The sequence below is a fragment of the Lissotriton vulgaris genome, chromosome 12 (assembly GCF_964263255.1).
Source record: "Lissotriton vulgaris chromosome 12, aLisVul1.2, whole genome shotgun sequence".
NCBI classification, from domain to species: Eukaryota; Metazoa; Chordata; class Amphibia; order Caudata; family Salamandridae; genus Lissotriton; species Lissotriton vulgaris.
The window spans coordinates 24,731,641-24,758,606 of record NC_141700.1 but is presented as its reverse complement, the minus strand read 5'-3'; the positions used below and the strand labels follow the sequence as shown (position 1 = coordinate 24,758,606).

At 55.5% G+C, this 26,966-nt stretch overlaps 1 protein-coding gene across 1 annotated transcript in view; it reads right to left on the bottom strand.

Annotated features, from left to right (window-relative positions):
- LOC147673102 (small conductance calcium-activated potassium channel protein 2-like) overlaps nt 1–23,154 on the bottom strand; it is a 385,836-nt gene extending 362,682 nt beyond the window's left edge. Inside the window, exon 1 of the mRNA XM_086946805.1 lies at nt 22,018–23,154. Coding sequence (XP_086802931.1) covers nt 22,018–23,154 — 1,137 coding nt within the window. The remainder of the gene's footprint in view (nt 1–22,017) is intronic.
- Nucleotides 23,155–26,966: the final 3,812 nt, after the last annotated feature.

Sequence of the window (26,966 nt, the reverse complement as noted above, 5' to 3'; positions counted from 1 at the left end):
GAGAGAAAGAGAGAGAGAGAGAGATGCATATATGTTTTCTTTCCACATATATGATTGTGCTTCCGGGGTCCCTCGCATGGGCGGGAATATTCAGGTGCTTATGACTTTGATGAGGATACCCCTGGAAGAGAACTAGGATTACAGGTAAGTAACTAATCCTTCTCGGAACTGGCTCTTAATTGTCACCAGCTGGGTTTATGACAATCTGCCGCATGTTGGTGCTGTAGAGCCAATGTAGATATGAGAACAACAACAGTTTATTAGTTCAATACACAGTAAAAATGACTACTACCTCCCGCCCAGGCCATTGGTATGGCATTGGGGCATGGAATTGCCACACTTAAAAGGTGATGGTTAGGAAGTTGTGTGGGTGCAGTCTTTGGCAGCGCCAACAGGGGCACATGTGTCGCAAGCTCCAGCTGCCTCCTGTCAAGGCCCTGGCCTAAAAGACTGTCTCAGAGTAAGAGCATGAGGGCAGTGGTATGTGTGGCGATCCAACTGTCCAGCCCTCTCCCCCAGGCCTGCCCAGCAGCGGCCCCAGGTCCACGCTCTGCTCCCTGTGGCAGTGTACCAGGCAAAGGACAAAGAATGCCACACGAGGAAGTCCTGACCCCGTCCGCTGGCCAGAGACCCCTAGCCTGGCACTCACATGCACAAGATGATAGGAAGGCACGTGGGCAAATGAAGAGATGGGGCGAAAGTAAAAATACAGAACATAGATGAACCTTCTCGGTGACTGACAGGACAGAAATAATTGCATTTTCGCGCATCCAAAAACCAATTTCCTCCCACAATAGTATTGTGCCTTGAGTGTGATTGGCACAGATTTTTTTCAGGGTGCGCTGAGGAGAGCTCGCCTCAGCTCCCAATGGCAAGGGCAACGTTTGATGGAGCTTGGATGCTTAAAAGCGCCTCTAGTACCCACAGTAACGAGAACCACCTCTAGGCACTCCTGCAAATACAGGGCAAGCAGTGATTCTGAGGGGACCAGGCTGAGACCACCAGGGTCTGTGGTCTTCCCTGTCTTGCAGTGATAACCTTACCACCAGTTTTGCTGGGCATGGATGGGTTTTAATGTTCATTAACACCTCATCAGGGGTAGCAAGTGTTAAATAAATGCAAGCCTTTCCCCTCCGCTATTTTTCTCAATCCAAATAACTGACTATATCCACAACTTAAATTACTTTCATACTTCACTAAACTAATTCACCATGAACCCTTTATGGGTCCCGGAGAAGCGTGCTACTCACCCAAAAAGTGCTTTGACGCCTCGTCAGTGCTCTATAAATGCAATTACAATACAATACAATTCAAAGTTGACCTCTCTACAGAGCCTGCGGCAAATGGGCAGATTCAGGATGTGACATCATTGTTTCCTTAAACACTTGGCCTAAACTGGAGGCAGGGGCTGGGTGGCATATAAGTGTGGACCGGGGGTTACAGAACCTTTTTAGGTCTGAGTTGTGACTGCTCTGTCAGACAGACCGGTTGCGTACAACGTACATCGAGTGAATTTTGGGTCCACCTTTTCCAATCATTGGCTTTCTTTCAGCGCCTCTAGCAGTCATTACATTGCGACTTTGTCCATCAAGTCTTGGCTACGCCCAGTGGACTCTTCTCTCACCTAATGCTTGTGGCCTTTTGGGAGTATCCCTCCGCCTCCACTCAACAACTTGCATTGAAGTGCATGAGGGTCTATTTCAGAACTCCAGCCCCCTCCAGCCACTCCTACTGGGGCCATCTGTGGACTTGTCTCTGATGCTGCTGCACTGTGTGCCATACAAAACTGAAGCCCAGCCTAGTGGATTTGCCAATGCTTTTTCTTGACACTTGGCAAATTTGACTCAAATTGAAAACATGTTCTGACTGCTTGGCCTGACCTGACACATGTCAAATGTGTTGCACTTCTGAATCCAATGCCTTGGGCACGTGGCAATGCCACACGGATAAACATCACACTGGCACAAATGGGTACCAAGGCAAGCAGTTTTAGTACAGAGACCAAGAACTGAATGGGTGTTGATTGTGAACCCTCCCTTTCTGCACACGTTATTGTGGTAAGAAAACAGGTGTATACACATAGATTTTCAATGTGTGCCCCAAAATACTGTAATATGGTGCCCTTAGCGTGGCAGCGTCACCAGTACAGTCTTGAACGGGATGAAACGGCATGAGAGGGATGGGCCAGTGGGCGGCAGCTATTTAGCTGGACCTTTGGTCAGATGTTCTGCCTTTTGGCCTATGGTGTGAGCCAACTCAGGCCCAGTGTGCTGGCAAAGGTAAGCACGGTGCCCAGGAGAGTGGCACAGTAACCCAGGGATCGAACTCTGGCCCTGGGTGTGGAGAGGGCGCACAAAAGACTTTGGCACATGACCCAGGTACCTGAAAGGTGCTTGTGTATGGAGCTCAATAACTCGATGAGCAAATCACAAAAGGGGAAAAGGAGCACACCACCTGGCACACCAGCACACAATTTGCTCGGATGTGTTGTGTTGAATGCAGCGCCTGGTAACACTCACTGTAATTGAAAGTCTTTAGTATTCACCATTATTGGTGCAGCCAGTGCTGGGAATGTCTGGAGTTCTGGACATGTTTGAGGAGAGAGTAACCCCTCCAATGGGGGATGAGGGTAATACTGTTTACGTTTCTGGACCGCTCCCAGAGCACGGGTGCGTGCATCCCATTAAGCGGGTCAGTCCGATCACTTATACGAGCCAATCACATCATGGGGGAGGAAGCACAGTGCCTAGAACACAGGGCCGATGCATGAACATGTATGTACAAACAAGGATGTGCAGCTTGCTCCCCGACTGATTTGTGAATGGGTGTGCTGATCACGATGTGACTTGTGTACTAATAAGTTGCATCACATTGTCCACTCACAAAGGTCACAAAGCAATCTGTCTTATGAATCGTAATCAGGCAGGCCACCTGTTGCAACCCCCTTTGATTGGCTGCCAATGGAGGATGGTGGTCTCCATCTCTGCGTATGGGTCTGCAAATGCAAGACAGCCCCAGTCTATTAGAGATGGGGTCTGCAAAATTCAAATCATTTACTTTCACGTAATTATGAGACATAAGGGCAAAATGATTGGATAATAATGTGGGATGCAAATCCGTCATTTTGTGCTGTATTTTAGTGTGAAATGTGTCCTTGAATCGTTTTTTGGCACAAGGACTAATTTAAGCAAAAGCACCATGAAAAACAGCTTATGTTGTGTTGTTCGTGTGCCCTCACTATAAATGTTTACGTGAATAGTACGCAGGTGGTTCATTTCTACCCCAAATTGTGCATAACTAGCTGAAGTGGCAAAGTGGGAAATTTGCATAACACATAAATTAGCGCTAAATTACACAGATCATGGCATCTTAATATAATTTCACCCAGGCCTACATTAAAAGAACTTCTGCTGCTGTTTTCTTTAAAAAAAATAATACCATTTGGGAAGACAACGGGGAGCAGGCAGTAGTCTTCTGGAACACTGCCTGATACCCCTAAGGGTACAACATGATTCCAAAAACTGAAAGAGTGTAACAGGGACAGGGTTCCCTTTTCAAATCAGTTACCATTCCAACTAAAGGGTCGGTATCTGATCAACGATTTGCAACCCCATTTTATGTTTATGTTTATTTGAGTGTTATTTAGCACTGGCTAGACCCAAAGGTATCAGAGCGCTTTACATAAGGTTCCACAAAATTACATCAGTTACAAGAAAACATTTCAAGAGCGTTGGAAGATGAAATGAATGGAGCTTAGAAGGGTAAGGGGGTGGGGTAAAGGTGTAGGAGGGGGAAAGGATGGAGATGGAATGGATGGAAAGACGAAGGAGAGTCTGCCCAAAGTCCGGCTGGGAAGGTGACGGCCGAAGGGTAAGTCCACACCCCATCTCCTCTATAGCTATCAAGTAGCGCCACCATTAGCGGTCAGATACCATTGACACTTTTCGATATATCATTTATTACTTGTAAATAGCAGTGATACGTCCCTTATACTTCCTTTCCTATTTGCAATCTGAAAAGGAACTCAAAAGCCATCTTTTCAAACTCTTAAAAGGGCCCTTGTACCTTGTGAAAAGTCTTCTTGCCGCTGCAAGCCTCGCAGCGGTTGCTACTGCATAATGACCGTGTGCTTCAGGCGACTATATTTATAAAAAAAAAAATTTGTAATTTTGCCAAAGAAGGATATAGATTGTTACAAAAGTCCCCATTGACGCGCGCATGCCCTGAAACAAACTGGGCAAACAACTGAAAGTTGTAAAACGCTCTACAGATGTTCAAGGAAGTTTGAAAAAATAAATCAATTTGGAACATCACAACCCCCTAGTCTCGGAAAGCAGAGTGCAAAGTACTATGCCTTGCAATTGAATCTAAATGTTTTAAAAACTGTGCTTAGCTTTGCCAAGTGTAACACTGGGGAAGGGGGGGAGGGGGGGGGGGGGGGTTATGTGAAAAAAATGGTGGTGATAGGGAGCCCTCTGCAGCAGTGAAAACACACTCCTAGTTCCACTCAAAAGTGCACGACCCACGTCGCAATCAAGGGTGCCTTTCCAGCAGGAGTGTACGGCCTAAAGCGTGCAACTCGCGCCCAGCTGCCAGCGAGTGGGTACAGCAAGGTACGGTGGCATTGCCCCACTGCCACCCAGGGCTAACAGCAACCTTCAGCTGAAGCAGGGAGTAATAAAGGCCGCTCTCTGCATCGTAAGACACTCAACTGCACTGGAACAATAGTACAGGTGTGCAAATGTGGCTCATCTGCTCCCGCGTAGTTCCATGAAATTACTGCAGAATGATTTGAAATGAGGCACTATTTTGCTAAATGCACATCTGTAAATTCACAGTATATTTTAGCGTGAAAGGCGTCCTTGCGTCAGCTTTTGGTGCGAGGACGCATTTAAACAAAAGTACCGGAAGCAACAGCAGCTTCTGTTTGGTGTAATCGCAGCTATTTTTTCCACCACAAAGTGTGCCATTGTTGATCATTTTTTTCCACGAAAAGGCATAATGACGGAATTTAGTGTAAGAAGCATAACATAAAATTCCTGAAACTATGAGAAGTATGCATGCGTAATTTACATTTCATCCAGGCCTAAGAGAAAGATTCAACTTCACCGCAGAGTCAGAAAACGTCATCTGTCATGATGTAGGGTGAAGTTTGCCAACTTCGCTTAACTTTTTGGCAGAGTCAAAACTGTGCACACAGGGCACTCTACGGCTTCTCCGAGTTTGTCATCTACTGGTCCAAAAAAGAAAGATTAGGTGTGAAGTCCTCCACGTCACGTTAAAAATAATGATGGTGCAGTTCAGACCGGAGGCTTTTCTGCTGAATCAATGGCAGACTATGGAGGACATACATATTGTGTGGACAGAATATTGTATCAAAAATACATAGGATCAAAATATCGAGAAGCGAAGTGCAAATAGGCAAGTATAGAATGACTATTCTTTACTCCACATCTAGGTGCCTCGAAGATATATATCGCCATGGTACATATAAGTATAGCAAAACGTTGCACACCCATAGAAACATACCCTCATGATATTCTTGACTGGATATTTCACCCAAACACCTTTCTGCTTGGAACTGCATCATCAGCAACCAAAATAACTCTGGCTACAAAGAAACAGAAAAGTTTTGGGGCTCATGTTGGGATCCTCACGCCTACAGATGCCAAAAGCACACCCTGGCAACACACCCATGTGGGTATTTTTCATGAAATTACCTCAAAGCCCAGATCCATTTCCAGGGCTTTGGCTAAACCCATCATTTAGGTGCGAGGGTCTTAGTATGTGCCAGCCCTCAACTAGGAAGTGGTGGCTGCTGCTGGCATTCATCCAAACATTGCAGAACATAGGAAATCATAAAGCCGCCTAGACTAGGTAGCCTCTAAGCACTACGATGGTAATCTGAAACAGATAGCTAAATGGCAATTCCTAGTTTCCAATATGATAGTTTGTGCCATTGCGAGTTTTGACTCATTCAAGCGATGAAAGGCGAACAAGCCCAGAGAAAATACTGAAACACTAGGGTATACCCGAACTACACAAGGCAGCACCTACATTTTATTTCCTAAATTATGCATGTTGTACTTTGGTTTACTGTTTTGTTCATGGCAGTCCTACCCTACCGCCTTGTTTTTTAAATTTAAAATGCAGGACAGGGGGCTAAGTCCCTGAGTCCTGTAATGGCTGCCAGAAACATTTCTCTTCATGGGATGGCAGCCAATCAGAGTGTTCACTCCTGCAGAAACATGTCTGCTGTGGGCATGAATTGGCCCAAGGAATAAAGCCTCCTGGGGCAATCAGAACACTCTATTTTTTTAAATTAGGTTCGAGGCACTCTCACGAGAGTCCCTCAAACACAACCTTCGAGATATACAAATATTTTTCTTGCTGACTATCTCAAAAGCTACTGAACGGATTTAAACCAAATCACAAAGGGCATGATTTTTGGAGCAAGATCTAGCTTCCTGTCAAATTTGGTGTAATTACGTTCAGAGGTTTTGCGATATCACTTGCCTAAAAAAAAATCTGATGAAAATGCGTGCTGATTTTGCTTCTTGGAACCCCCCTTTTTCTCTGCCTCCACTGGAGGGATCACCTTGAAACTTTCCATGAGCCAACTAGGTAAAAAAAGAGCATTTTTGGGGAAAGTTTTGTGAAGATTTGTCAATCTGCATCAAAGTTATTAGCAAAACAAAAAGAAAAACATTTTCTATGGAAATGAAGACGTAACTATAACTACTCAGTGGCAACCACCACTGGGATATAGATTATAAATATAAATACATATACACTGACGAAGGCGTACCGCCGAAACGCGTTTGCACTTTGACTCTTTGTGCCAAATAAATCCTACTCGGATTTAACCCCCGCGAGTGCTGGTCTTTACTTTTGGAGCTTTGTATATATACTCTCGTGAACAAGGGAGTGTTCCTGAAACGCGTTGAAATCTGTGTCCGTGATTTCTGTCTTGCTGCATAACGTAAGACGCTTTGGTGTGTATGTATATATATACACACACACACACATATTTGTGTATATATTCAAACACAAATATGTATATTCATATATGAAACAAAATGTACATATATATCTTTATACTGTTAGATTTTAAAAAACTGTCCGTACGATTTTTTTTCCAGTCACAATGTGACTCACATCAGTCACCTGAAACACTGCTACACTCCTGTGATAAATGAATGCACTGAGGCAGTTCTTTACTAAAAAGCAGGATTCCCCATTCATGTTAGTACATAGTCTGAAATCAAGGCACTTTCATATAGGATTTTCATTCAACGGTTAAAAATATATTTTGCACCCTATTTTCTGCTGCTCATTGGTGTGTTTAATTTCATATTTAATCCTGGGGCACTCAGTGATTTACAATATCCTTGTAACGTACAGCGGGAGTACTTCATCCCCTATATCAAAGGTATCTGCCTTGGGTTATTTAACAATCAGCTGCTCACTTCAATCTGGTCACCAGGGCCCGTCCCCAGCTGCTTGGCACTTGCTGGTAGGCCTGGGTGAAGTGCCCTGCCAGTGCAATGCACACTGTCCCTGTCAGTTACTGGCAGTGCCGCCCTCTTCCCTCTCCCGGATGAACACACGTGTGTGATATGGCAATAGTACACGCCCACTTAATACATATGCAGGAAGGTGGGACTGTGTGTTGGGGGCGGGTGTGGGTGGGGCTGGATACAGACAGAACATAGCAACACTGCCCTAGGAGATCAAGTACCACCTGTGGGTGACGCTGCCTCACACTACCTCTGCCCCTTCCAGGAGACCACAACTAGCCAAGAAGGACAGCGTCTGAGCAGCAAAATCCTTCCCCACCCACAGTCACCCAACACTCGCTTCCCCTCTCCACCCACAGCTCCTGCCCTCCAGCAGGAAGCACTGCCCGGCTCTACGCACGAGCCCCACATCGGGGCATCACTCCCCTCTCCACCCACAGCGCCTTCCCTCCAGCAGGGATCACTGTCCGGCTCTACCCACGAGCCCCACATCATGGCATTGCTTCCCCTCTCCCCCCACAGCACCTGCCCTCCAGCAGGGAGCACTGTCCGGCTCTACCCACGAGCCCCACATCATGGCATTGCTTCCCCTCTCAACCCACAGCGCCTGCCCTCCAGCAGGGAGCAGTGCCCGGCTCTACCCACGAGCCCCACATCATGGCATTGCTTCCCCTCTCCACCCACAGCACCTGCCCTCCAGCAGGAAGCACTGCCCGGCTCTACCCACAAGCCCCACATCAGGGCATTGCTTCCCCTCTCCACCCACAGCACCTGCCCTCCAGCAGGGAGCACTGCCTGGTTCTACCCACGAGCCCCACATCAGGGCATTGCTTCCCCTCTCCACCCACAGCACCTGCCCTCCAGCTGGGAGCACTGTCCGGCTCTACCCACGAGCCCCACATCAGGGCATCACTCCCCTCTCCACCCACAGCGCCTTCCCTCCAGCAGGGAGCACTGTCCGGCTCTACCCAGGAGCCCCACATCATGGCATTGCTTCCCCTCTCCACCCACAGCGCCTGCCCTCCAGCAGGGAGCACTGCCCGACTCTACCCTCGAGCCCCACATCATGGCATTGCTTCCCCTCTCCACCCACAGCGCCTGCCCTCCCGGAGGGAGCACTATCCGGCTCTACCCACGAGCCCCACATCAGGGCATCACTCCCCTCTCCACCCAAAGCGCCTGCCCTCCAGCAGGGAGCACTGTCCGGCTCTACCCACGAGCCCCACATCATGGCATTGCTTCCCCACTCCACCCACAGTGCCTACCCTCCAGCAGGGAGCACTGCCCGGCTCTACCCACGAGCCCCACATCAGGGCATCACTCCCCTCTCCACCCACAGCTCCTGCCCTCCAGCAGGGAGCACTGCCAGACTCTACCCAGAAGCCCCACAACAGGGCATTGCTTCCCCTCTCCACCCACAGCACCTGCCCTCCAGCAGGGAGCACTGCCAGACTCTACCCTCGAGCCCCACATCATGGCATTGCTTCCCCTCTCGACCCACAGCGCCTGCCCTCCAGCAGGGAGCACTGCCAGACTCTACCCACAAGCCCCACAGCAGGGCATTGCTTCCCCTCTCCCCCCACAGCGCCTGCCCTCCAGCAGGGAGCACTGCCAGACTCTACCCACAAGCCCCACAGCAGGGCATTGCTTCCCCTCTACACCCACAGCGCCTGCCCTCCAGCAGGAAGCACTGCCCGGCTCTACCCGCGAGCCCCACAGCAGGGCATCACTCCCCTCTCCACCCACAGCACCTGCCCTCCAGGAGGGAGCACTGTCTGGCTCTACCCACGAGCCCCACAGCAGGGCATTGCTTATCCTCTCCACCCACACCGCCTTCCCTCCAGCAGGGAGCACTGTCCGTCTCTACCCACGAGCCCCACATCATAGCATTGCTTACCCTCTCCACCCACAGCGCCTGCCCTCCAGCAGGGAGCACTGCCAGACTCTACCCACAAGCCCCACAGCAGGGCATTGCTTCCCCTCTCCACCCACAGCACCTGCCCTCCAGCAGGAAGCACTGCCCGGCTCTACCCGCGAGCCCCACAGCAGGGCATTGCTTAGCAGGGAGCACTGCAAGACTCTACCCACAAGCCCCACAGCAGGGCATTGCTTCCCCTCTCCACCCACAGCGCCTGCCCTCCAGCAGGGAGCACTGCCAGACTCTACCCACAAGTCCCACAGCAGGGCATTGCTTCCCCTCTCCCCCCACAGCACCTGCCCTCCAGCAGGGAGCTCTGCCAGACTCTACCCACAGGCCCCACAGCAGGGCATTGCTTCCCCTCTCCACCCACAGCGCCTGCCCTCCAGCAGGGAGCAGTGCCAGACTCTACCCACGAGCCCCACAACAGGGCATTGCTTCCCCTCTCCACCCACAGCACCTGCCCTCCAGCAGGAAGCACTGCCCGGCTCTACCCACAAGCCCCACATCAGGGCATTGCTTCCCCTCTCCACCCACAGCACCTGCCCTCCAGCAGGGAGCACTGCCTGGTTCTACCCACGAGCCCCACATCAGGGCATTGCTTCCCCTCTCCACCCACAGCACCTGCCCTCCAGCTGGGAGCACTGTCCGGCTCTACCCACGAGCCCCACATCAGGGCATCACTCCCCTCTCCACCCACAGCGCCTTCCCTCCAGCAGGGAGCACTGTCCGGCTCTACCCAGGAGCCCCACATCATGGCATTGCTTCCCCTCTCCACCCACAGCGCCTGCCCTCCAGCAGGGAGCACTGCCCGACTCTACCCTCGAGCCCCACATCATGGCATTGCTTCCCCTCTCCACCCACAGCGCCTGCCCTCCCGGAGGGAGCACTATCCGGCTCTACCCACGAGCCCCACATCAGGGCATCACTCCCCTCTCCACCCAAAGCGCCTGCCCTCCAGCAGGGAGCACTGTCCGGCTCTACCCACGAGCCCCACATCATGGCATTGCTTCCCCACTCCACCCACAGTGCCTACCCTCCAGCAGGGAGCACTGCCCGGCTCTACCCACGAGCCCCACATCAGGGCATCACTCCCCTCTCCACCCACAGCTCCTGCCCTCCAGCAGGGAGCACTGCCAGACTCTACCCAGAAGCCCCACAACAGGGCATTGCTTCCCCTCTCCACCCACAGCACCTGCCCTCCAGCAGGGAGCACTGCCAGACTCTACCCTCGAGCCCCACATCATGGCATTGCTTCCCCTCTCGACCCACAGCGCCTGCCCTCCAGCAGGGAGCACTGCCAGACTCTACCCACAAGCCCCACAGCAGGGCATTGCTTCCCCTCTCCCCCCACAGCGCCTGCCCTCCAGCAGGGAGCACTGCCAGACTCTACCCACAAGCCCCACAGCAGGGCATTGCTTCCCCTCTACACCCACAGCGCCTGCCCTCCAGCAGGAAGCACTGCCCGGCTCTACCCGCGAGCCCCACAGCAGGGCATCACTCCCCTCTCCACCCACAGCACCTGCCCTCCAGGAGGGAGCACTGTCTGGCTCTACCCACGAGCCCCACAGCAGGGCATTGCTTATCCTCTCCACCCACACCGCCTTCCCTCCAGCAGGGAGCACTGTCCGTCTCTACCCACGAGCCCCACATCATAGCATTGCTTACCCTCTCCACCCACAGCGCCTGCCCTCCAGCAGGGAGCACTGCCAGACTCTACCCACAAGCCCCACAGCAGGGCATTGCTTCCCCTCTCCACCCACAGCACCTGCCCTCCAGCAGGAAGCACTGCCCGGCTCTACCCGCGAGCCCCACAGCAGGGCATTGCTTAGCAGGGAGCACTGCAAGACTCTACCCACAAGCCCCACAGCAGGGCATTGCTTCCCCTCTCCACCCACAGCGCCTGCCCTCCAGCAGGGAGCACTGCCAGACTCTACCCACAAGTCCCACAGCAGGGCATTGCTTCCCCTCTCCCCCCACAGCACCTGCCCTCCAGCAGGGAGCTCTGCCAGACTCTACCCACAGGCCCCACAGCAGGGCATTGCTTCCCCTCTCCACCCACAGCGCCTGCCCTCCAGCAGGGAGCAGTGCCAGACTCTACCCACGAGCCCCACAACAGGGCATTGCTTCCCCTCTCCACCCACAGCACCTGCCCTCCAGCAGGGAGCACTGCCAGACTCTACCCACAAGCCCCACAGCAGGGCATTGCTTCCCCTCTCCCCCCACAGCGCCTGCCCTCCAGAAGGGAGCACTGCCAGACTTTACCCACAAGCCCCACAGCAGGGCATTGCTTCCCCTCTCCACCCACAGCGCCTGCCCTCCAGCAGGAAGCACTGCCCGGCTCTACCCGCGAGCCCCACATCAGGGCATCGCTTCCCCTCTCCACCCACAGCACCTTCCCTCCAGCAGGAGCACTGTCTGGTTCTACCCGCGAGCCCCACATCATGGCATTGCTTCCCCTCTCCACCCACAGCGCATGCCCTCCAGCAGGAAGCACTGCCCGGCTCTACCCGCGAGCCCCACATCAGGGCATCGCTTCCCCTCTCCACCCACAGCGCCTGCCCTCCAGCAGGAGCACTGTACGGCTCTACCCACGAGCCCCACAGCAGGGCATTGCTTCCCCTCCCCACCCACAGCGCCTGCCCTCCAGCAGGGAGCACTGTCCGGCTCTACCCGCGAGCCCCACATCATGGCATTGCTTCCCCTCTCCCCCACAGCACCTGCCCTCCAGCAGGGAGACCTGTCCGGCTCTACCCGCAAGCCCCACATCATGGCATTGCTTCCCCTCTCCACCCACAGCGCCTGCCCTCCAGCAGGGAGCACTGTCCGGCTCTACCCACGAGCCCCACAGCAGGGCATTGCTTACCCTCTCCACCCACAGCGCCTGCCCTCCAGGAGGGAGCACTGCCAGACTCTACCCACAAGCCCCACAGCAGGGCAATGCTTTCCCTCTCCACCCACAGCACCTGCCCTCCAGCAGGGAGCACTGCCAGACTCTACCCACAAGCCCCACAGCAGGGCATTGCTTCCCCTCTCCCCCCACAGCACCTGCCCTCCAGCACGGAGCACTGTCCGGCTCTACCCACGAGCCCCACAGCAGGGCATTGCTTCCCGTCTCCACCCACAGCACCTGCCCTCCAGCAGGAAGCACTGCCCGGCTCTACCCGCGAGCCCCACATCAGGGCATCGCTTCCCCTCTCCACCCACAGCGCCTGCCCTCCAGCAGGAGCACTGCCCGGCTCTACCCACGAGCCCCACATCATGGCATTGCTTCCCCTCTCCACCCACAGCGCCTTCCCTCCAGGAAGGAGCACTGTCCGGCTCTACCCACGAGCCCCACATCAGGGCATCACTCCCCTCTCCACCCACAGCGCCTTCCCTCCAGCAGGGAGCACTGTCCGGCTCTACCCACGAGCCCCACATCATGGCATTGCTTCCCCTCTCCACCCACAGCGCCTGCCCTCCAGGAGGGAGCACTGTCCGACTCTACCCACGAGCCCCACATCGGGGCATCACTCCCCTCTCCACCCACAGCGCCTGCCCTCCAGCAGGGAGCACTGCCCGACTCTACCCTCGAGCCCCACATCATGGCATTGCTTCCCCTCTCCACCCACAGCGCCTGCCCTCCAGGAGGGAGCACTATCCGGCTCTACCCACGAGCCCCACATCAGGGCATCACTCCCCTCTCCACCCACAGCGCCTGCCCTACAGCAGGGAGCACTGCCCGACTCTACCCTCGAGCCCCACATCAGGGCATCGCTTCCCCTCTCCACCCACAGCGCCTACCCTCCAGCAGGGAGCACTGCCCGGCTCTACCCACGAGCCCCACATCAGGGCATCACTCCCCTCTCCACCCACAGCTCCTGCCCTCCAGCAGGGAGCACTGCCAGACTCTACCCAGAAGCCCCACAACAGGGCATTTCTTCCCCTCTCCACCCACAGCACCTGCCCTCCAGCAGGGAGCACTGCCAGACTCTATCACGAGCCCCATAACAGGGCATTGCTTCCCCTCTCTACCCACCGCACCTGCCCTCCAGCAGGGAGCACTGCCAGACTCTACCCACAAGCCCCACAGCAGGGCATTGCTTCCCCTCTCCACCCACAGCACCTGCCTTCCAGCAGGAAGCACTGCCCGGCTCTACCCGCGAGCCCCACAGCAGGGCATTGCTTAGCAGGGAGCACTGCCAGACTCTACCCACAAGCCCCAAAGCAGGGCATTGCTTCCCCTCTCCACCCACAGCGCCTGCCCTCCAGCAGGGAGCACTGCCAGACTCTACCCACGAGCACCACAGCAGGGCATTGCTTCCCCTCTCCCCCCACAGCACCTGCCCTCCAGCAGGGAGCTCTGCCAGACTCTACCCACAAGCCCCACAGCAGGGCATTTCTTCCCCTCTCCACCCACAGCGCCTGCCCTCCAGCAGGGAGCACTGCCAGACTCTACCCACGAGCCTCACAACAGGGCATTGCTTCCCCTCTCCACCCACAGCACCTGCCCTCCAGCAGGGAGCACTGCCAGACTTTACCCACAAGCCCCACAGCAGGGCATTGCTTCCCCTCTCCACCCACAGCGCCTGCCCTCCAGCAGGAAGCACTGCCCGGCTCTACCCGCGAGCCCCACATCAGGGCATCGCTTCCCCTCTCCACCCACAACGCCTTCCCTCCAGCAGGAGCACTGTCTGGTTCTACCCGCGAGCCCCACATCATGGCATTGCTTCCCCTCTCCACCCACAGCGCATGCCCTCCAGCAGGAAGCACTGCCCGGCTCTACCCGCAAGCCCCACATCAGGGCATCGCTTCCCCTCTCCACCCACAGCGCCTGCCCTCCAGCAGGAGCACTGTACGGCTCTACCCACGAGCCCCACAGCAGGGCATTGCTTCCCCTCCCCACCCACAGCGCCTGCCCTCCAGCAGGGAGCACTGTCCGTCTCTACCCGCGAGCCCCACATCATGGCATTGCTTCCCCTCTCCACCCACAGCGCCTGCCCTCCAGCAGGGAACACTGTCTGGCTCTACCCACGAGCCCCACAGCAGGGCATTGCTTACCCTCTCCACCCACAGCGCCTGCCCTCCAGGAGGGAGCACTGCCAGACTCTACCCACAAGCCCCACAGCAGGGCAATGCTTCCCCTCTCCACCCACAGCACCTGCCCTCCAGCAGGGAGCACTGCCAGACTCTACCCAGAAGCCCCACAGCAGGGCATTGCTTCCCCTCTCCCCCCACAGCACCTGCCCTACAGCAGGGAGCACTGCCCGGCTCTACCCGCGAGCCCCACATCAGGGCATTGCTTCCCCTCTCCACCCACAGCGCCTTCCCTCCATCAGGGAGCACAGTCCCACATCATGGCATTGCTTACCATAGGCGGAGTCTTTTGGTGCCCGGATCGTGTCGTATGCCGACGACACTCAGCTCCTCTTCTCTTGCGAGAGGGGGGCTGACTTTGACGGGGAGAGGATCCAGAATTGCCTTGGGGCTGTGTTCGCATGGTTTCAACTGCACAGCCTCAAGTGCAATTCCGATAAATCGGAGGTTCTCTTCTTCGGGTGCGATTCGGAGCCCAGCTGGCAGGCCTGGTGGCCCATCGACATGTTCCCTCCGTCCGGCTCTTCTCCCATGGCTAAAAACCTGGGGGTTAAGATCGACAAGGGGCTGACGATGAAAGCCCAGATTCTGGGGGTAACTGGCACTTGTTTTGGCTTGCTGAAAATGTTGCGGAAGTTTCTGCCTCTCTTGTCTGAGGATCACAAGAGGCTGACGGTGCAGGCCCTGATAGGCTCCAGGCTGGATTATGCCAACAGTCTGTACCTGGGCCTACCAGAGTATTTGCTGCAGAGGCTTCAAGTGGCACAGAACGCGGCGGCCAGGGCCATTTTTGGCCTAAGTAGACGCACCAGCGCCTCTGGGTTGTTGGCGAAGCTACATTGGCTACCCATCCGCAAACGGATTGCCTTTAAGGCGTTGACCCTAGCCTACAAGGCTCTCCATGCGGTGGGAGCCAAACATCTGCGAAAGAGACTCACTTTCTACCACCCTACTCGCGCGTTGAGATCGGAATCTTTACTTCTCGCGGCTGTTCCGCGTGTGAAGAGGGCCCGCCTAGGTGGCCGCTCCTTCAGTCTTTTGGCCCCACAGATGTGGAATTCCTTACCGCTCCCTTTGCGAGGGGCGTCCAGTCTTCTTGAATTTAGGAAAGGCCTCAAAACTTGGCTGTTCTCTCAATAGCCTTGCCGGTTGCCCTGTTTCTTTTGTGGACTTTTAATTTGCTTTTATCTGTGTTGTGTTATTCTGTAACCAGTTTCACCTTACCTAAAGCGCCGGGATTCTCTTTTTGAGTAACCGTTGCGCTATATTAAATAAAAAATAACATAACATAACATAACAGTCCGGCTCTACCCACGAGCCCCACATCGGGGCATCACTCCCCTCCCCACCCACAGCATCTGCCCTCCAGGAGGGAGCACTGTCCGACTCTACCCGCGAGCCCCACATCATGGCATCGCTTCCCGTCTCCACCCACAGCGCCTGCCCTCCAGCAGGGAGCACTGCCCGGCTCTACCCACGAGCCCCACATCATGGCATTGCTTACCCTCTCCACCCACAGCACCTGCCCTCCAGCAGGGAGCACTGCCCGGCTCTACCCACGAGCCCCACATCATGGCATTGCTTACCCTCTCCACCCACAGCGCCTGCCCTCCAGGAGGGAGCACTGTCCGGCTCTACCCACGAGCCCCACATCGGGGCATCACTCCCCTCTCCACCCACAGCACCTGCCCTCCAGCAGGGAGCACTGTCCGGCTCTACCCGCGAGCCCCACATCATGGCATTGCTTACCCTCTCCACCCACAGCGCCTACCTTCCAGCAGGAGCACTGCCCGACTCTACCCTCGAGCCCCACATCATGGCATTGCTTACCCTCTCCACCCACAGCGCCTGCCCTCCAGGAGGGAGCACTGTCCGGCTCTACCCACGAGCCCCACATCGGGGCATCACTCCCCTCTCCACCCACAGCACCTGCCCTCCAGCAGGGAGCACTGCCCGACTCTACCCACAATCCCCACAGCAGGGCATTGCTTCCCCTCTCCACCCACAGCGCCTGCCCTCCAGCAGGGAGCACTGCCAGACTCTACCCACGAGCCCCACAACAGGGCATCACTCCCCTCTTACCCACAGCTTTAAGCGTCCCTCACTCGGGCCAGCACCGCACCCTCTCTCTCCACAGCCCCACTCACTCACCCCCTGCTAGCAGCACTCGGTCCTCCCTCCAGCAGGAGAGACACCGCCCTTCGGTCCCCACGGAACACTGACTCCCCCCCCCCCCCCCCCCCCCTCTCCAGAACACAGACAGCGCGCCCTGGGTCTCCACAGCACCACTTCCCTCCCATGGCCACAGCACCCTCTCTCCAGAGCACCACCTGCCCCCTCTAGCTGGGCAGACATTGCACTCTCTCCCCTCAGCACACTGAGCTGGGGCAAGTGGAGCAGCACTGCCCCTTCCTCCCACTCCACCAAACACCCCCTCCCCACCCGAAATAGGTCCTTCCCCATAGCAACCTCGGTTCCCTTAGCAAAGAGAAACTTCACCTAGTCACGCCCCCCCCATCATCCCCCCTCCCCCCAGCGCCCATGCCTCCCTCTTCACCCTGGCGGGGTCAACAAACCGAGAGAGCGGTCCCACGCCAGCACATTTTTATCACACAACTCCTTCGCAAACATGTCTCGTCTGCTCTGTAATTCAGATTACAAAGCAGAAACGCCTCTCCGTATGCAGTGCCGACACTCCCATGTGCAGGCTGGGCCTTGGATGTGCGTCTGCAGCTGTCAGTCTGTCGGCAGATAGAGGGGGCCCACCGAGCCAAACTCGTGTGGCGTGTGCATGGACAGCACATACAAGCCATCAATGAGACAGGCAAACTGGGGGGCACACACAAGTGCACAGAGGTGTGTGCGTGGGGTGTCTCTAGCCATATACAGACAGACAGCCAACCAGAGGCACGACTGTGAGCAGACAGACACACGTGTCTGAGCTGCCATCATTGGCCCTCTCCCAAAGGCTGGATCGGGAGGCCACGCATCCGGGAGTGCGGTGCACACTCGTCTCTCTCTTTCTGCATCTCCCGCTCTCTTTACCTCCAGTGTCTCGCTCCTTCTCTCACCCCCTCGCCGCTCTATCTTTGCCCCTCTCTCTCGCTCCTCCTCTCCATCTGTCCTCCCTGTCTGACCCTATGTCTGTTCCCTCGCTCTCTGTCGTCTCTTTTACAGTCTCATCCCCTTTTACCCTTTTAGCCCTTTCTCCTCTTGCCCACCCTAACCCCCGTCTCGCTTCTTTACCTGTCTCTCTTACTACCTCGGCTCCTTGGTCTACTGCCCTTTTTATTCTCTCCTCCGTCTGTCTCATCATCTCTCTCACCCTCTCTCTCTCTTTCCCTCTCTCTCTTACCCTGTCTCTCTCCCTCTCACGCTCTCTCATCCCCTTTCTCAATCAATCAATCAAAAATAAAGTTTATTTAGACCATTTGATCTATAAACCACAGCGCATGCATTATTTAAAGGTCTACACATCAGAAAATCATATTCTTAAACAATAAAAGTCATATTCGCCTTAAAACTTCATTTATAGCAATTTAAAACAGATAATTTCAGTTTAAAACTACAAAGCACTTAGCTACTCTTAAGCCTCAAATAAGACAGGGAACTTATATACGCCCTGCATATATTTCCCAATGGCTATCGCAATATCTACATTTTCCATATCAACAAGAAGCTCCTGTGCTTGTAAACGCGCCCTTACATCATATTTTAAGAATGCCATTCCCTCTCTCCCTCTTTTTCTTCTCTCTTGCTCCCTCACATCCCCTCTCTGTCTCACTCTCATCCCTTTCTCTCATCCTCTCTCTCTCCACCTCACTCATCCCCTCTCTGTCTCACTCTCATCCCCCTCTCCTCCCCTCTCTGTCTCTCTCATCCCCCCTCCCCCTCTCTGTCTCTCTCTCGCATCCCCTCTCTGTCTCACTCTCATCCCTTTCTCTCATCATCTCTCTCTCCCCCCTCACTCATCCCCTCTCTGTCTCACTCTCATCCCTTTCTCTCATCCTCTCTCTCCACCTCACTCATCCCCTCTCTGTCTCACTCTCATACCCCCTCTCCTCCCCTCTCTGTCTCTCTCATCCCCCCTCCCCCTCTCTGTCTCTCTCTCGCATCCCCTCTCTGTCTCACTCTCATCCCTTTCTCTCATCATCTCTCTCTCCCCCCTCACTCATCCCCTCTCTCTCTCACTCTCATCCCCTCTCTGTCTCTCTCTCATCCCCCTCTCCCTCTCATCCCCTCTCTGTCTCACGCTCATCCTCACGCTCTCTCTCGCATCCCCTCTCTCTCACTCTCAACCCTTTCTCTCATCCTCTCTCTCCCCCCTCACTCATCCCCTCTCTGTCTCACTCATCCCCACTCTGTCCCTCTCTCATCCCTCTCTCTCATCCCCTCTCTGTCTCACTCTCATCACCTCTCTGTCTCTCTCTCATCCCCCCTCTCCCTCTCATCCCCTCTCTGTCTCTCTCATCCCCCCTCCCCCTCTCTGTCTCTCTCTCTCGCATCCCCTGTCTCACTCTCATCCCTTTCTCTCATCCCCTCTCTGTCTCACTCTCATCCCCTCTCTGTCTCTCTCTCACCCCCTCTCTCCCTCTCATCCCCTCTCTGTCTCACTCTCACCCCCTCTCCCTCTCATCCCCTCTCTGTCTCTCTCTCATCCCCTCTCTGTCTCTTTCTCACCCCCCTCTCATCCCCTCTTTCTCTCTCTCATCCCCCCTCTCTCACTCATCCTCTCTCTGTCTCCCTCTCATCCCCTCTCTGTCTCACTCTCATCCCCTCTCTGTCTCACTCTCATCCCCTCTCTGTCTCTCTTTCACCCCCTCTCTCCCTCTCATCCCCTCTCTGTCTCACTCTCACCCCCCTCTCCCTCTCATCCCCTCTTTGTCTCTCTCTCTCATCCCCCCTCTCCCTCTCATCCCCTCTCTGTCTCACTCTCATCCCTTTCTCTCATCCTCTCTCTCCCCCCTCACTCATCCCCTCTCTGTCTCACTCTCATCCCCTCTCTGTCTCTCTCTCATCCCCCTCCTCTCTCATCCCCTCTGTGTCTCTCTCTCATCCCCTCTCTGTCTCTCTCTCACCCCCTCTCCCTCTCATCCCCTCTCTGTCTCACTCTCATCCCCCTCTCCCTCTCATCCCCTCTCTTTCTCTCTCTCATCCCCCCTCTCTCTCTCGCATCCCCTCTCTGTTTCACTCTCATCCCTTTCTCTCATCCTCTCTCTCTCTCCCCCTCACTCATCCCCTCTCTGTCTCACTCTCATCCCCCCATCCGCTCTCTGTCTCTCTCATCCCCCTCCCCCTCTGTGTCTCTCTCTCGCATCCCCTCTCTGTCTCACTCTCATCCCTTTCTCTCATCCTCTCTCTCTCCCCCTCACTCATCCCCTCTCTGTCTCACTCTCATCCCTTCTCTGTCTCTCTCTCATCCCCCTCCCCCTCTCATCCCCTCTCTCTCTCTCTCTCTCTCATCCCCTCTCTGTCTCTCTCTCACCCCCCTCTCCCTCTCATCCCCTCTCTGTCTCACTCTCATCCCCCTCTCCCTCGCATCCCCTCTCTGTCTCTCTCTCATCCCCTCTCTGTCTCTCTTTCACCCCCTCTCTCCCTCTCATCCCCTCTCTGTCTCTCTCTCATCCCCCTCCCCCTCTCATCCCCTCTCTTTCTCTCTCTCATCCCCCCTCTCCCACTCATCCCCCTCTCTCTCCCGCATCCCCTCTCAGTCTCACTCTCACCCTTTTCTCTCATCCTCTCTCTCTCCCCCCTCACTCATCCCCTCTCTGTTTCACTCTAATCCCCTCTCTGTCTCTCTCTCATCCCCCTCCCCCTCTCATCCCCTCTCTGTCTCTCTCTCATCCCCTCTCTGTCTCTCTCTCACCCCCTCTCCCTCTCATCCCCTCTCTGTCTCTCTCTCTCATCTCCCCTCTCATCCCCTCTCTGTCTCACTCTCATCCCCCCTCTCCCTCTCATCCCCCCTCTCCCTCTCATCCCCTCTCTCCCTCTCATCCCCTCTCTGTCTCTCTCTCATCCCCTCTGTCTCTCTCTCACCCCCTCTCCCTCTCATCCCCTCTCTGTCTCTCTCTCATCTCCCCTCTCCCTCTCATCCCCTCTCTGTCTCACTCTCATCCCCCCTCTCCCTCTCATCCCCTCTGTCTTACTCTCATCCCCCCTCTCCCTCTCATCTCCTCTCTGTCTCTCTCTCATCTCCTCTCTGTCTCTCTCTCACCCCCTCTCCCTCTCATCCCCTCTCTGTCTCTCTCTCTCATCCCCTCTCTGTCTCACTCTCATCCCCCCTCTCCCTCTCATCCCCCCCTCTCCCTCTCATCCCCTCTCTGTCTCTCTCGCATCCCCTCTGTCTCTCTCTCACCCCCTCTCCCTCTCATCCCCTCTCTGTCTCTCTCTCATCTCCCCTCTCCCTCTCATCCCCTCTCTGTCTCACTCTCATCCCCCCTCTCCCTCTCATCCCCTCTGTCTTACTCTCATCCCCCCTCTCCCTCTCATCTCCTCTCTGTCTCTCTCTCATCTCCTCTCTGTCTCTCTCTCACCCCCTCTCCCTCTCATCCCCTCTCTGTCTCTCTCTCTCATCCCCTCTCTGTCTCACTCTCATCCCCCCTCTCCCTCTCATCCCCCCCTCTCCCTCTCATCCCCTCTCTGTCTCTCTCGCATCCCCTCTGTCTCTCTCTCACCCCCTCTCCCTCTCATCCCCTCTCTGTCTCTCTCTCATCTCCCCTCTCCCTCTCATCCCCTCTCTGTCTCACTCTCATCCCCCCTCTCCCTCTCATCCCCTCTGTCTTACTCTCATCCCCCCTCTCCCTCTCATCTCCTCTCTGTCTCTCTCTCATCCCCTCCCTGTCTCTCTCTCTCATCCCCCCTCTCCCTCTCATCCCCTCTGTCTTACTCTCATTCCCCTCTCCCTCTCATCCCGTCTCTGTCTCTCTCTCACCCCCTCTCCCTCTCATCCCCTCTGTCTCACTCTCATCCCTCTTCTCCCTCTCTTTCTCCCTATCATCCCCTCTCTGTCTCTCTCTCATCCCCTCTCTGTCTCTCTCTCACCTCCCCTCGCCCTCTCATCCCCTCTCTGTCTCTCTCTCATCCCTTTCTCTCATCCTCTCTCTCTCTCCCCCCTCACTGATCCCCTCTCTCTGTCTCCCCTCCCTCTTTCCTCTCTCTCTGTCTCTCTAAGTCCCTAACAAGAGGTCTCATCCAAGCACCCCTTTGACGGGTGCCGGCTCCGTGACTCTGCAGCCGCTCGTCCACCCTGCCCTCCTCCTCACTGCCCCGCCAGCCTCCCTGCACCAGCCCGCAGCTCTGCGGACGCAGCGCCCCCCGCCCCTCCAAAGACCGCATTGTCGGCTCCGAAGGAGGTAGGTGAGCCGGGCACTTACCTGCCGGCGACGGCCCTGGCTCTCCTGGCGCAGCGGCTGGCACAGTCTGCGGTCCCAGTGGGCACCCAGAGCCCCCCCCCCCCCCCCCCCTCCAGCCACACACACGCGCGCTGAAACATAAATCTACCTGCTGCTCGCCGCCAGGGCTCTGGTTTCCGCTCTGCTGCCAGGAGCAGGGCGAGGACGGGCTCCTGCTGGCCCTGTTTCCAGGCAGCCTGGCCTCGGGCTGCCGGTGCTGCGCCGCCGGGGCTCGTGGATGGGGCTGGCCGTCCCCGGCCGGGCACTGGCTCCAGGGGGCCTCGTGCCCGGGCACCTGTTGGTCCTGCCAGGGAGCCTGCTGCTGCTGCTGCTTGCCTGCGGGTTGCTGCACCCCCTGCTTCTGCTCCCACCTGCAGCCCTTCGGCGGGGGGTCCTGGGGGAGGCTCTGCGGGCGGGTCCAGGGTGGGGGGTCGGTGGCGCTGCAGTTACCACCAGGGCGGTGGCACGGCGCGCCCGGTGGCACGGCGCCGTGGTGCAGGGGAAGCTCGTCTGCCTGCTGGCATGGCCCGAGGGGCTGCGGGTCCGTCCCCAGGGTTTGGAAAGGGTGGCCCTGTTGGCACCTCTGAGGAGGGGGGTGCTGCTGGAGGACCCCTGGATGGCTGTGGCGCTGGAGGGAATCCGCTCTGTTAAGCCTCTGGTGGTGAAGGGCAGCTCCTTGGCCGGGGTGCTGAAGAGGGGTGCCCGTGCTGCGGGTCTGCGGGTGCTCCTGGGGGACACATCCCGGGCCCGGGGGTTGGCTGTGGTGTTGAAATGCGGGTCCCTTGTTTAACGGCTGGCTGTGGTCCAGAAGAGCAGGCGCCGGGCTGGGCTGCTGCAGGACCCCTCCCCGTGCCACCTGCGGCTGCTTGAGGGGCCCCAGGAGCCCGCCTTGGTTCAGGTTGGCATTGCCTGCCGGAAGGTCCTTGGAAGCCCAGGGCTGGGCTGCAGCAGCCCCCTGCCTGGACTCAGGGCTGGGCTGAGGCGGGTGGTGGAGGTCAGAGGAGCCCAGTTTCAAAGCTTGGCCTCTCTGTTGAGGGGCTGAGCCGAGGTGTCTCTGCTGCTGGCAGTGCTGCACGGTGGCCTGGTGCTGGGGGTGCTGCAGGACACCCCCCGGCTGCTGCTGCATGCCCTCCGCAGCTTCCACCTGCTTGTCATTTGGGCGCTGCTGCTGGCTCTGGGCTGCCTGGGTTCTGGTCGAGTCCAAGCGGCCCGTCTGATTGGTGGGTTGGACCAGAACTACCCTCATGACGTCCTCCCGGCACTGATGCCGCGCCCACATTTAAAGATGAAATGCTTCATTGCCAAGGACTGCCTCGCCTCGCCTCGCCTCTGCTCTGCAACAAGAAGACACGCAGTTCAGTTCACCGGCACATTGGCATTACCAGGCGGGCTACTCGCCATAGCGCAGGAGCGGCGCGAGCGCGGCGCCAGGGACAGCGCGTGCAACACATCCCGGGCCAGGGCCCTAAGTGCATGGGACACTGCGCGCGGCACCGCTCGAGCATGGTGTGTCTGAGCAGTAGATACAGCTATATATCAAATATCTGTGTATCCTCACCTGTGTACCAAACATCCATGAATCCCCTCATTGTGATGCACCTGTATGTTCAATAGCCCCGTATCCCTCACCTGTGTACAAAACATCCCTGAATCCCATCAGCGAGACGCACCTGTATGTTCAATAACTCCGTATCCCTCACCTGTGTACCAAACATCCACAAATCCCCTCAGCGGGACGCACCTGTATGTTCAATAACCGTGTATCCCTCACCTGTGTACCAAACATCCATTAATCCCCTCAGAGGGAATCACGTGTATGTTCAATAGCCGTGTATCCCTCACCTGTGTACCAAACATCCATGAATCCCCTCATTGTGATGCACCTGTATGTTCAATAGCCGTGTATCCCTCACCTGTGTATCAAACATCCCTGAATCCCCTTAGAGGGACGCACCTGTATGTTCAATAGCCGCCTATCCCTCACCTGTGTACCAAACATCCATGAATCTCCTCAGCGGGAAGCACGTGTATGTTCAATAGCCGTGTATCCTCACCTGTGTACCAAACATCCATGAATCCCCTCATTGTGATGCACCTGTATGTTCAATAGCCGTGTATCCCTCACCTGTGTACCAAACATCCATGAATCCCCTCATTGTGATGCACCTGTATGTTCAATAGCCGCCTATCCCTCACCTGTGTACCAAACATCCCTGAATCCCATCAGCGGGCTGCACCTGTATGTTCAATAACTCTGTATCCCTCACCTGTGTACCAAACATCCACAAATCCCCTCAGCGGGACGCACCTGTATGTTCAATAACCGCGTATCCCTCACCTGTGTACCAAACATCCATTAATCCCCTCAGAGGGACGCACGTGTATGTTCAATAACAGCGTATTTCTCACCTGTGTATCAAATATCCCTGAATCCCCTCAGCAGGACGCACATGTATGTTCAATAACCGCGTATCACTCACCTGTGCACCAAACATCCCTGAATCCCCTCAGCGGGACTCATATGTATGTTCAATAACCGCGTATCCGTCACCTGTGTACCAAACATCTCTGAATCCCCTCGCCGGGACGAACCTGTATGTTCAATAGCTGCGTATCCCTCACCTGTGTACCAATCATCCCTAAATCCCCTCAGCGGGACGCACATGTATGTTCAATAGCCGCCTATTCCTCACCTGTGTACCAAACATCTCTGAATCCCATCAGCGGGCTGCACCTGTATGTTCAATAACTCCGTATCCCTCACCTGTGTACCAAACATCCACGAATCCCCTCAGCGGGACGTACCTGTATGTTCAATAACCGTGTATCCCTCACCTGTGTACCAAACATCCAATAATCCCCTCATTGTGATGCACCTGTATGTTCAATAGCCGTGTATCCCTCACCTGTGTATCAAACATCCCTGAATGCCCTCAGAGGGACGCACGTGTATGTTCAATAGCAGCCTATCCCTCACCTGTGTACCAAACATCCCTGAATCCCATCAGCGGGCTGCACCTGTATGTTCAATAACTCCGTATCCCTCACCTGTGTACAAAACATCCCTGAATCCCATCAGCGAGACGCATCTGTATGTTCAATAGCCGCCTATTCCTCACCTGTGTACCAAACATCTCTGAATCCCATCAGCGGGCTGCACCTGTATGTTCAATAACTCCGTATCCCTCACCTGTGTACCAAACATCCACGAATCCCCTCAGCGGGACGTACCTGTATGTTCAATAACCGTGTATCCCTCACCTGTGTACCAAACATCCATTAATCCCCTCAGAGGGACGCACGTGTATGTTCAATAACAGCGTATCGCTCACCTGTGTATCAAATATCCCTGAATCCCCTCAGCGGGACGCACATGTATGTTCAATAACCGCGTATCCCTCACCTGTGCACCAAACATCCCTGAATCCCCTCAGCGGGACGCACATCTATGTTCAATAACCGCGTATCCGTCACCTGTGTACCAAACATCTCTGAATCCCCTCGGCGGGACGAACCTGTATGTTCAATAGCCACGTATCCCTCACCTGTGTACCAAATATCTATGAAACTCCTCAGCGGGACACACCTAAAGGTTCAATAGCTGCGTATCCATCACCTGTCTACCAAACATCCATGAATCCCATCAGCGGGACGCACCTGTAGGTTCAATGATCATGTACCCGTCACCTGTGTACCAAATATCCATGAATCCCCTCATTGTGATGTACCTGTATGTAGCCGTATATCTCTCACCTGTGTATCAAACATCCCTGAATCCCCGTAGTGGGAGGCACCTGTATGTTCAATCACCGTGTATCCCTCACCTGTGTATCAAATATCCCTGAATCCCCTCAGCGGGACGCACCTCTATATTCAATAACCATGTATCCCTCACCTGTGTACCAAACATCTCTGAATCCCCTCGGCGGGACAAACCTGTATGTTCAATAGCTGCGTATCCCTCACCTGTGTACCAATCATCCCTAAATCCCCTCAGCGGGACGCACCTGTATGTTCAATCACCGCATATCCCTCACCTGTGTACCAAATATCCCTGAATCCCCTCAGCGGGATGCACATGTATGTTCAATAACCGCGTATCCCTCACCTGTGTTTCAAACACCCATTAATCCCTTCAGCGGGACGCACCTGTATGTTCAATAACCTTGTATCCCTCACCTGTGTACCAAACATCCATTAATCCCCTCAGAGGGACGCACGTGTATGTTCAATAACAGCGTATTGCTCACCCGTGTACCAAACATCCATGAATCCCCTCAGCGGGATTCACCTGTATGTTCAATAACCGCGTATCCCTCACCTGTGTATAAAGCATCCATTAATCCCCTCAGCGGGACGCACCTGTATGTTCAATAACCACATATTCCTCACCTGTGTACCAAATATCCATGAATCCCCTCGGCGGGACGCACCTGTATGTTAAATAACGTCCTATCCCTCACCTGTGTTCCAAACATCCCTGAATCCCCTCAACGGGACGCACCTGTATGTTCAATAACCGCGTATCCCTCCCCTGTGTAACAAATATTCCTAAATCCCCTCGGCGGGACACATCTGTATGTTCAATAACCGCGTATCTGCCACCTGTGTACCAAATATCCATGAATCCCCTCAGCGGGACACCCTGGGGGGGGCGGATCCAAAATGGCGGAGTGAGGATCCGTGCCGGCTGACCTACCTGTGTGCTCCACTCCTCACTCTCCCTCCTAGAACTCTCTCGGAAAGAATGCTGTAACGAAGCTGTAATTCCATCGAGGTTACAGAGCAGGTTTACTACGGCGGCTCTTTCTGTTCTAATCAACCGATGCTTCTGCTCCTCGAGGCTGCCTGGCTGCTACGACAGCTGTTTGGTGCACGGATCGGTAACTCCGGGCTCAGCTGTTCTGATCTTTTCGTCAACCGGCGAGCGACTGCCGGAGCGACTGCCGGAGTGCGTGGGACCCATAGGATGACCCCAAAGAACCCTTCGCAGATGCCGTCACGCCAGACACGAAACAGCAAACAGGCGATGACGGCTACGACTACGGCGGCAGCTGC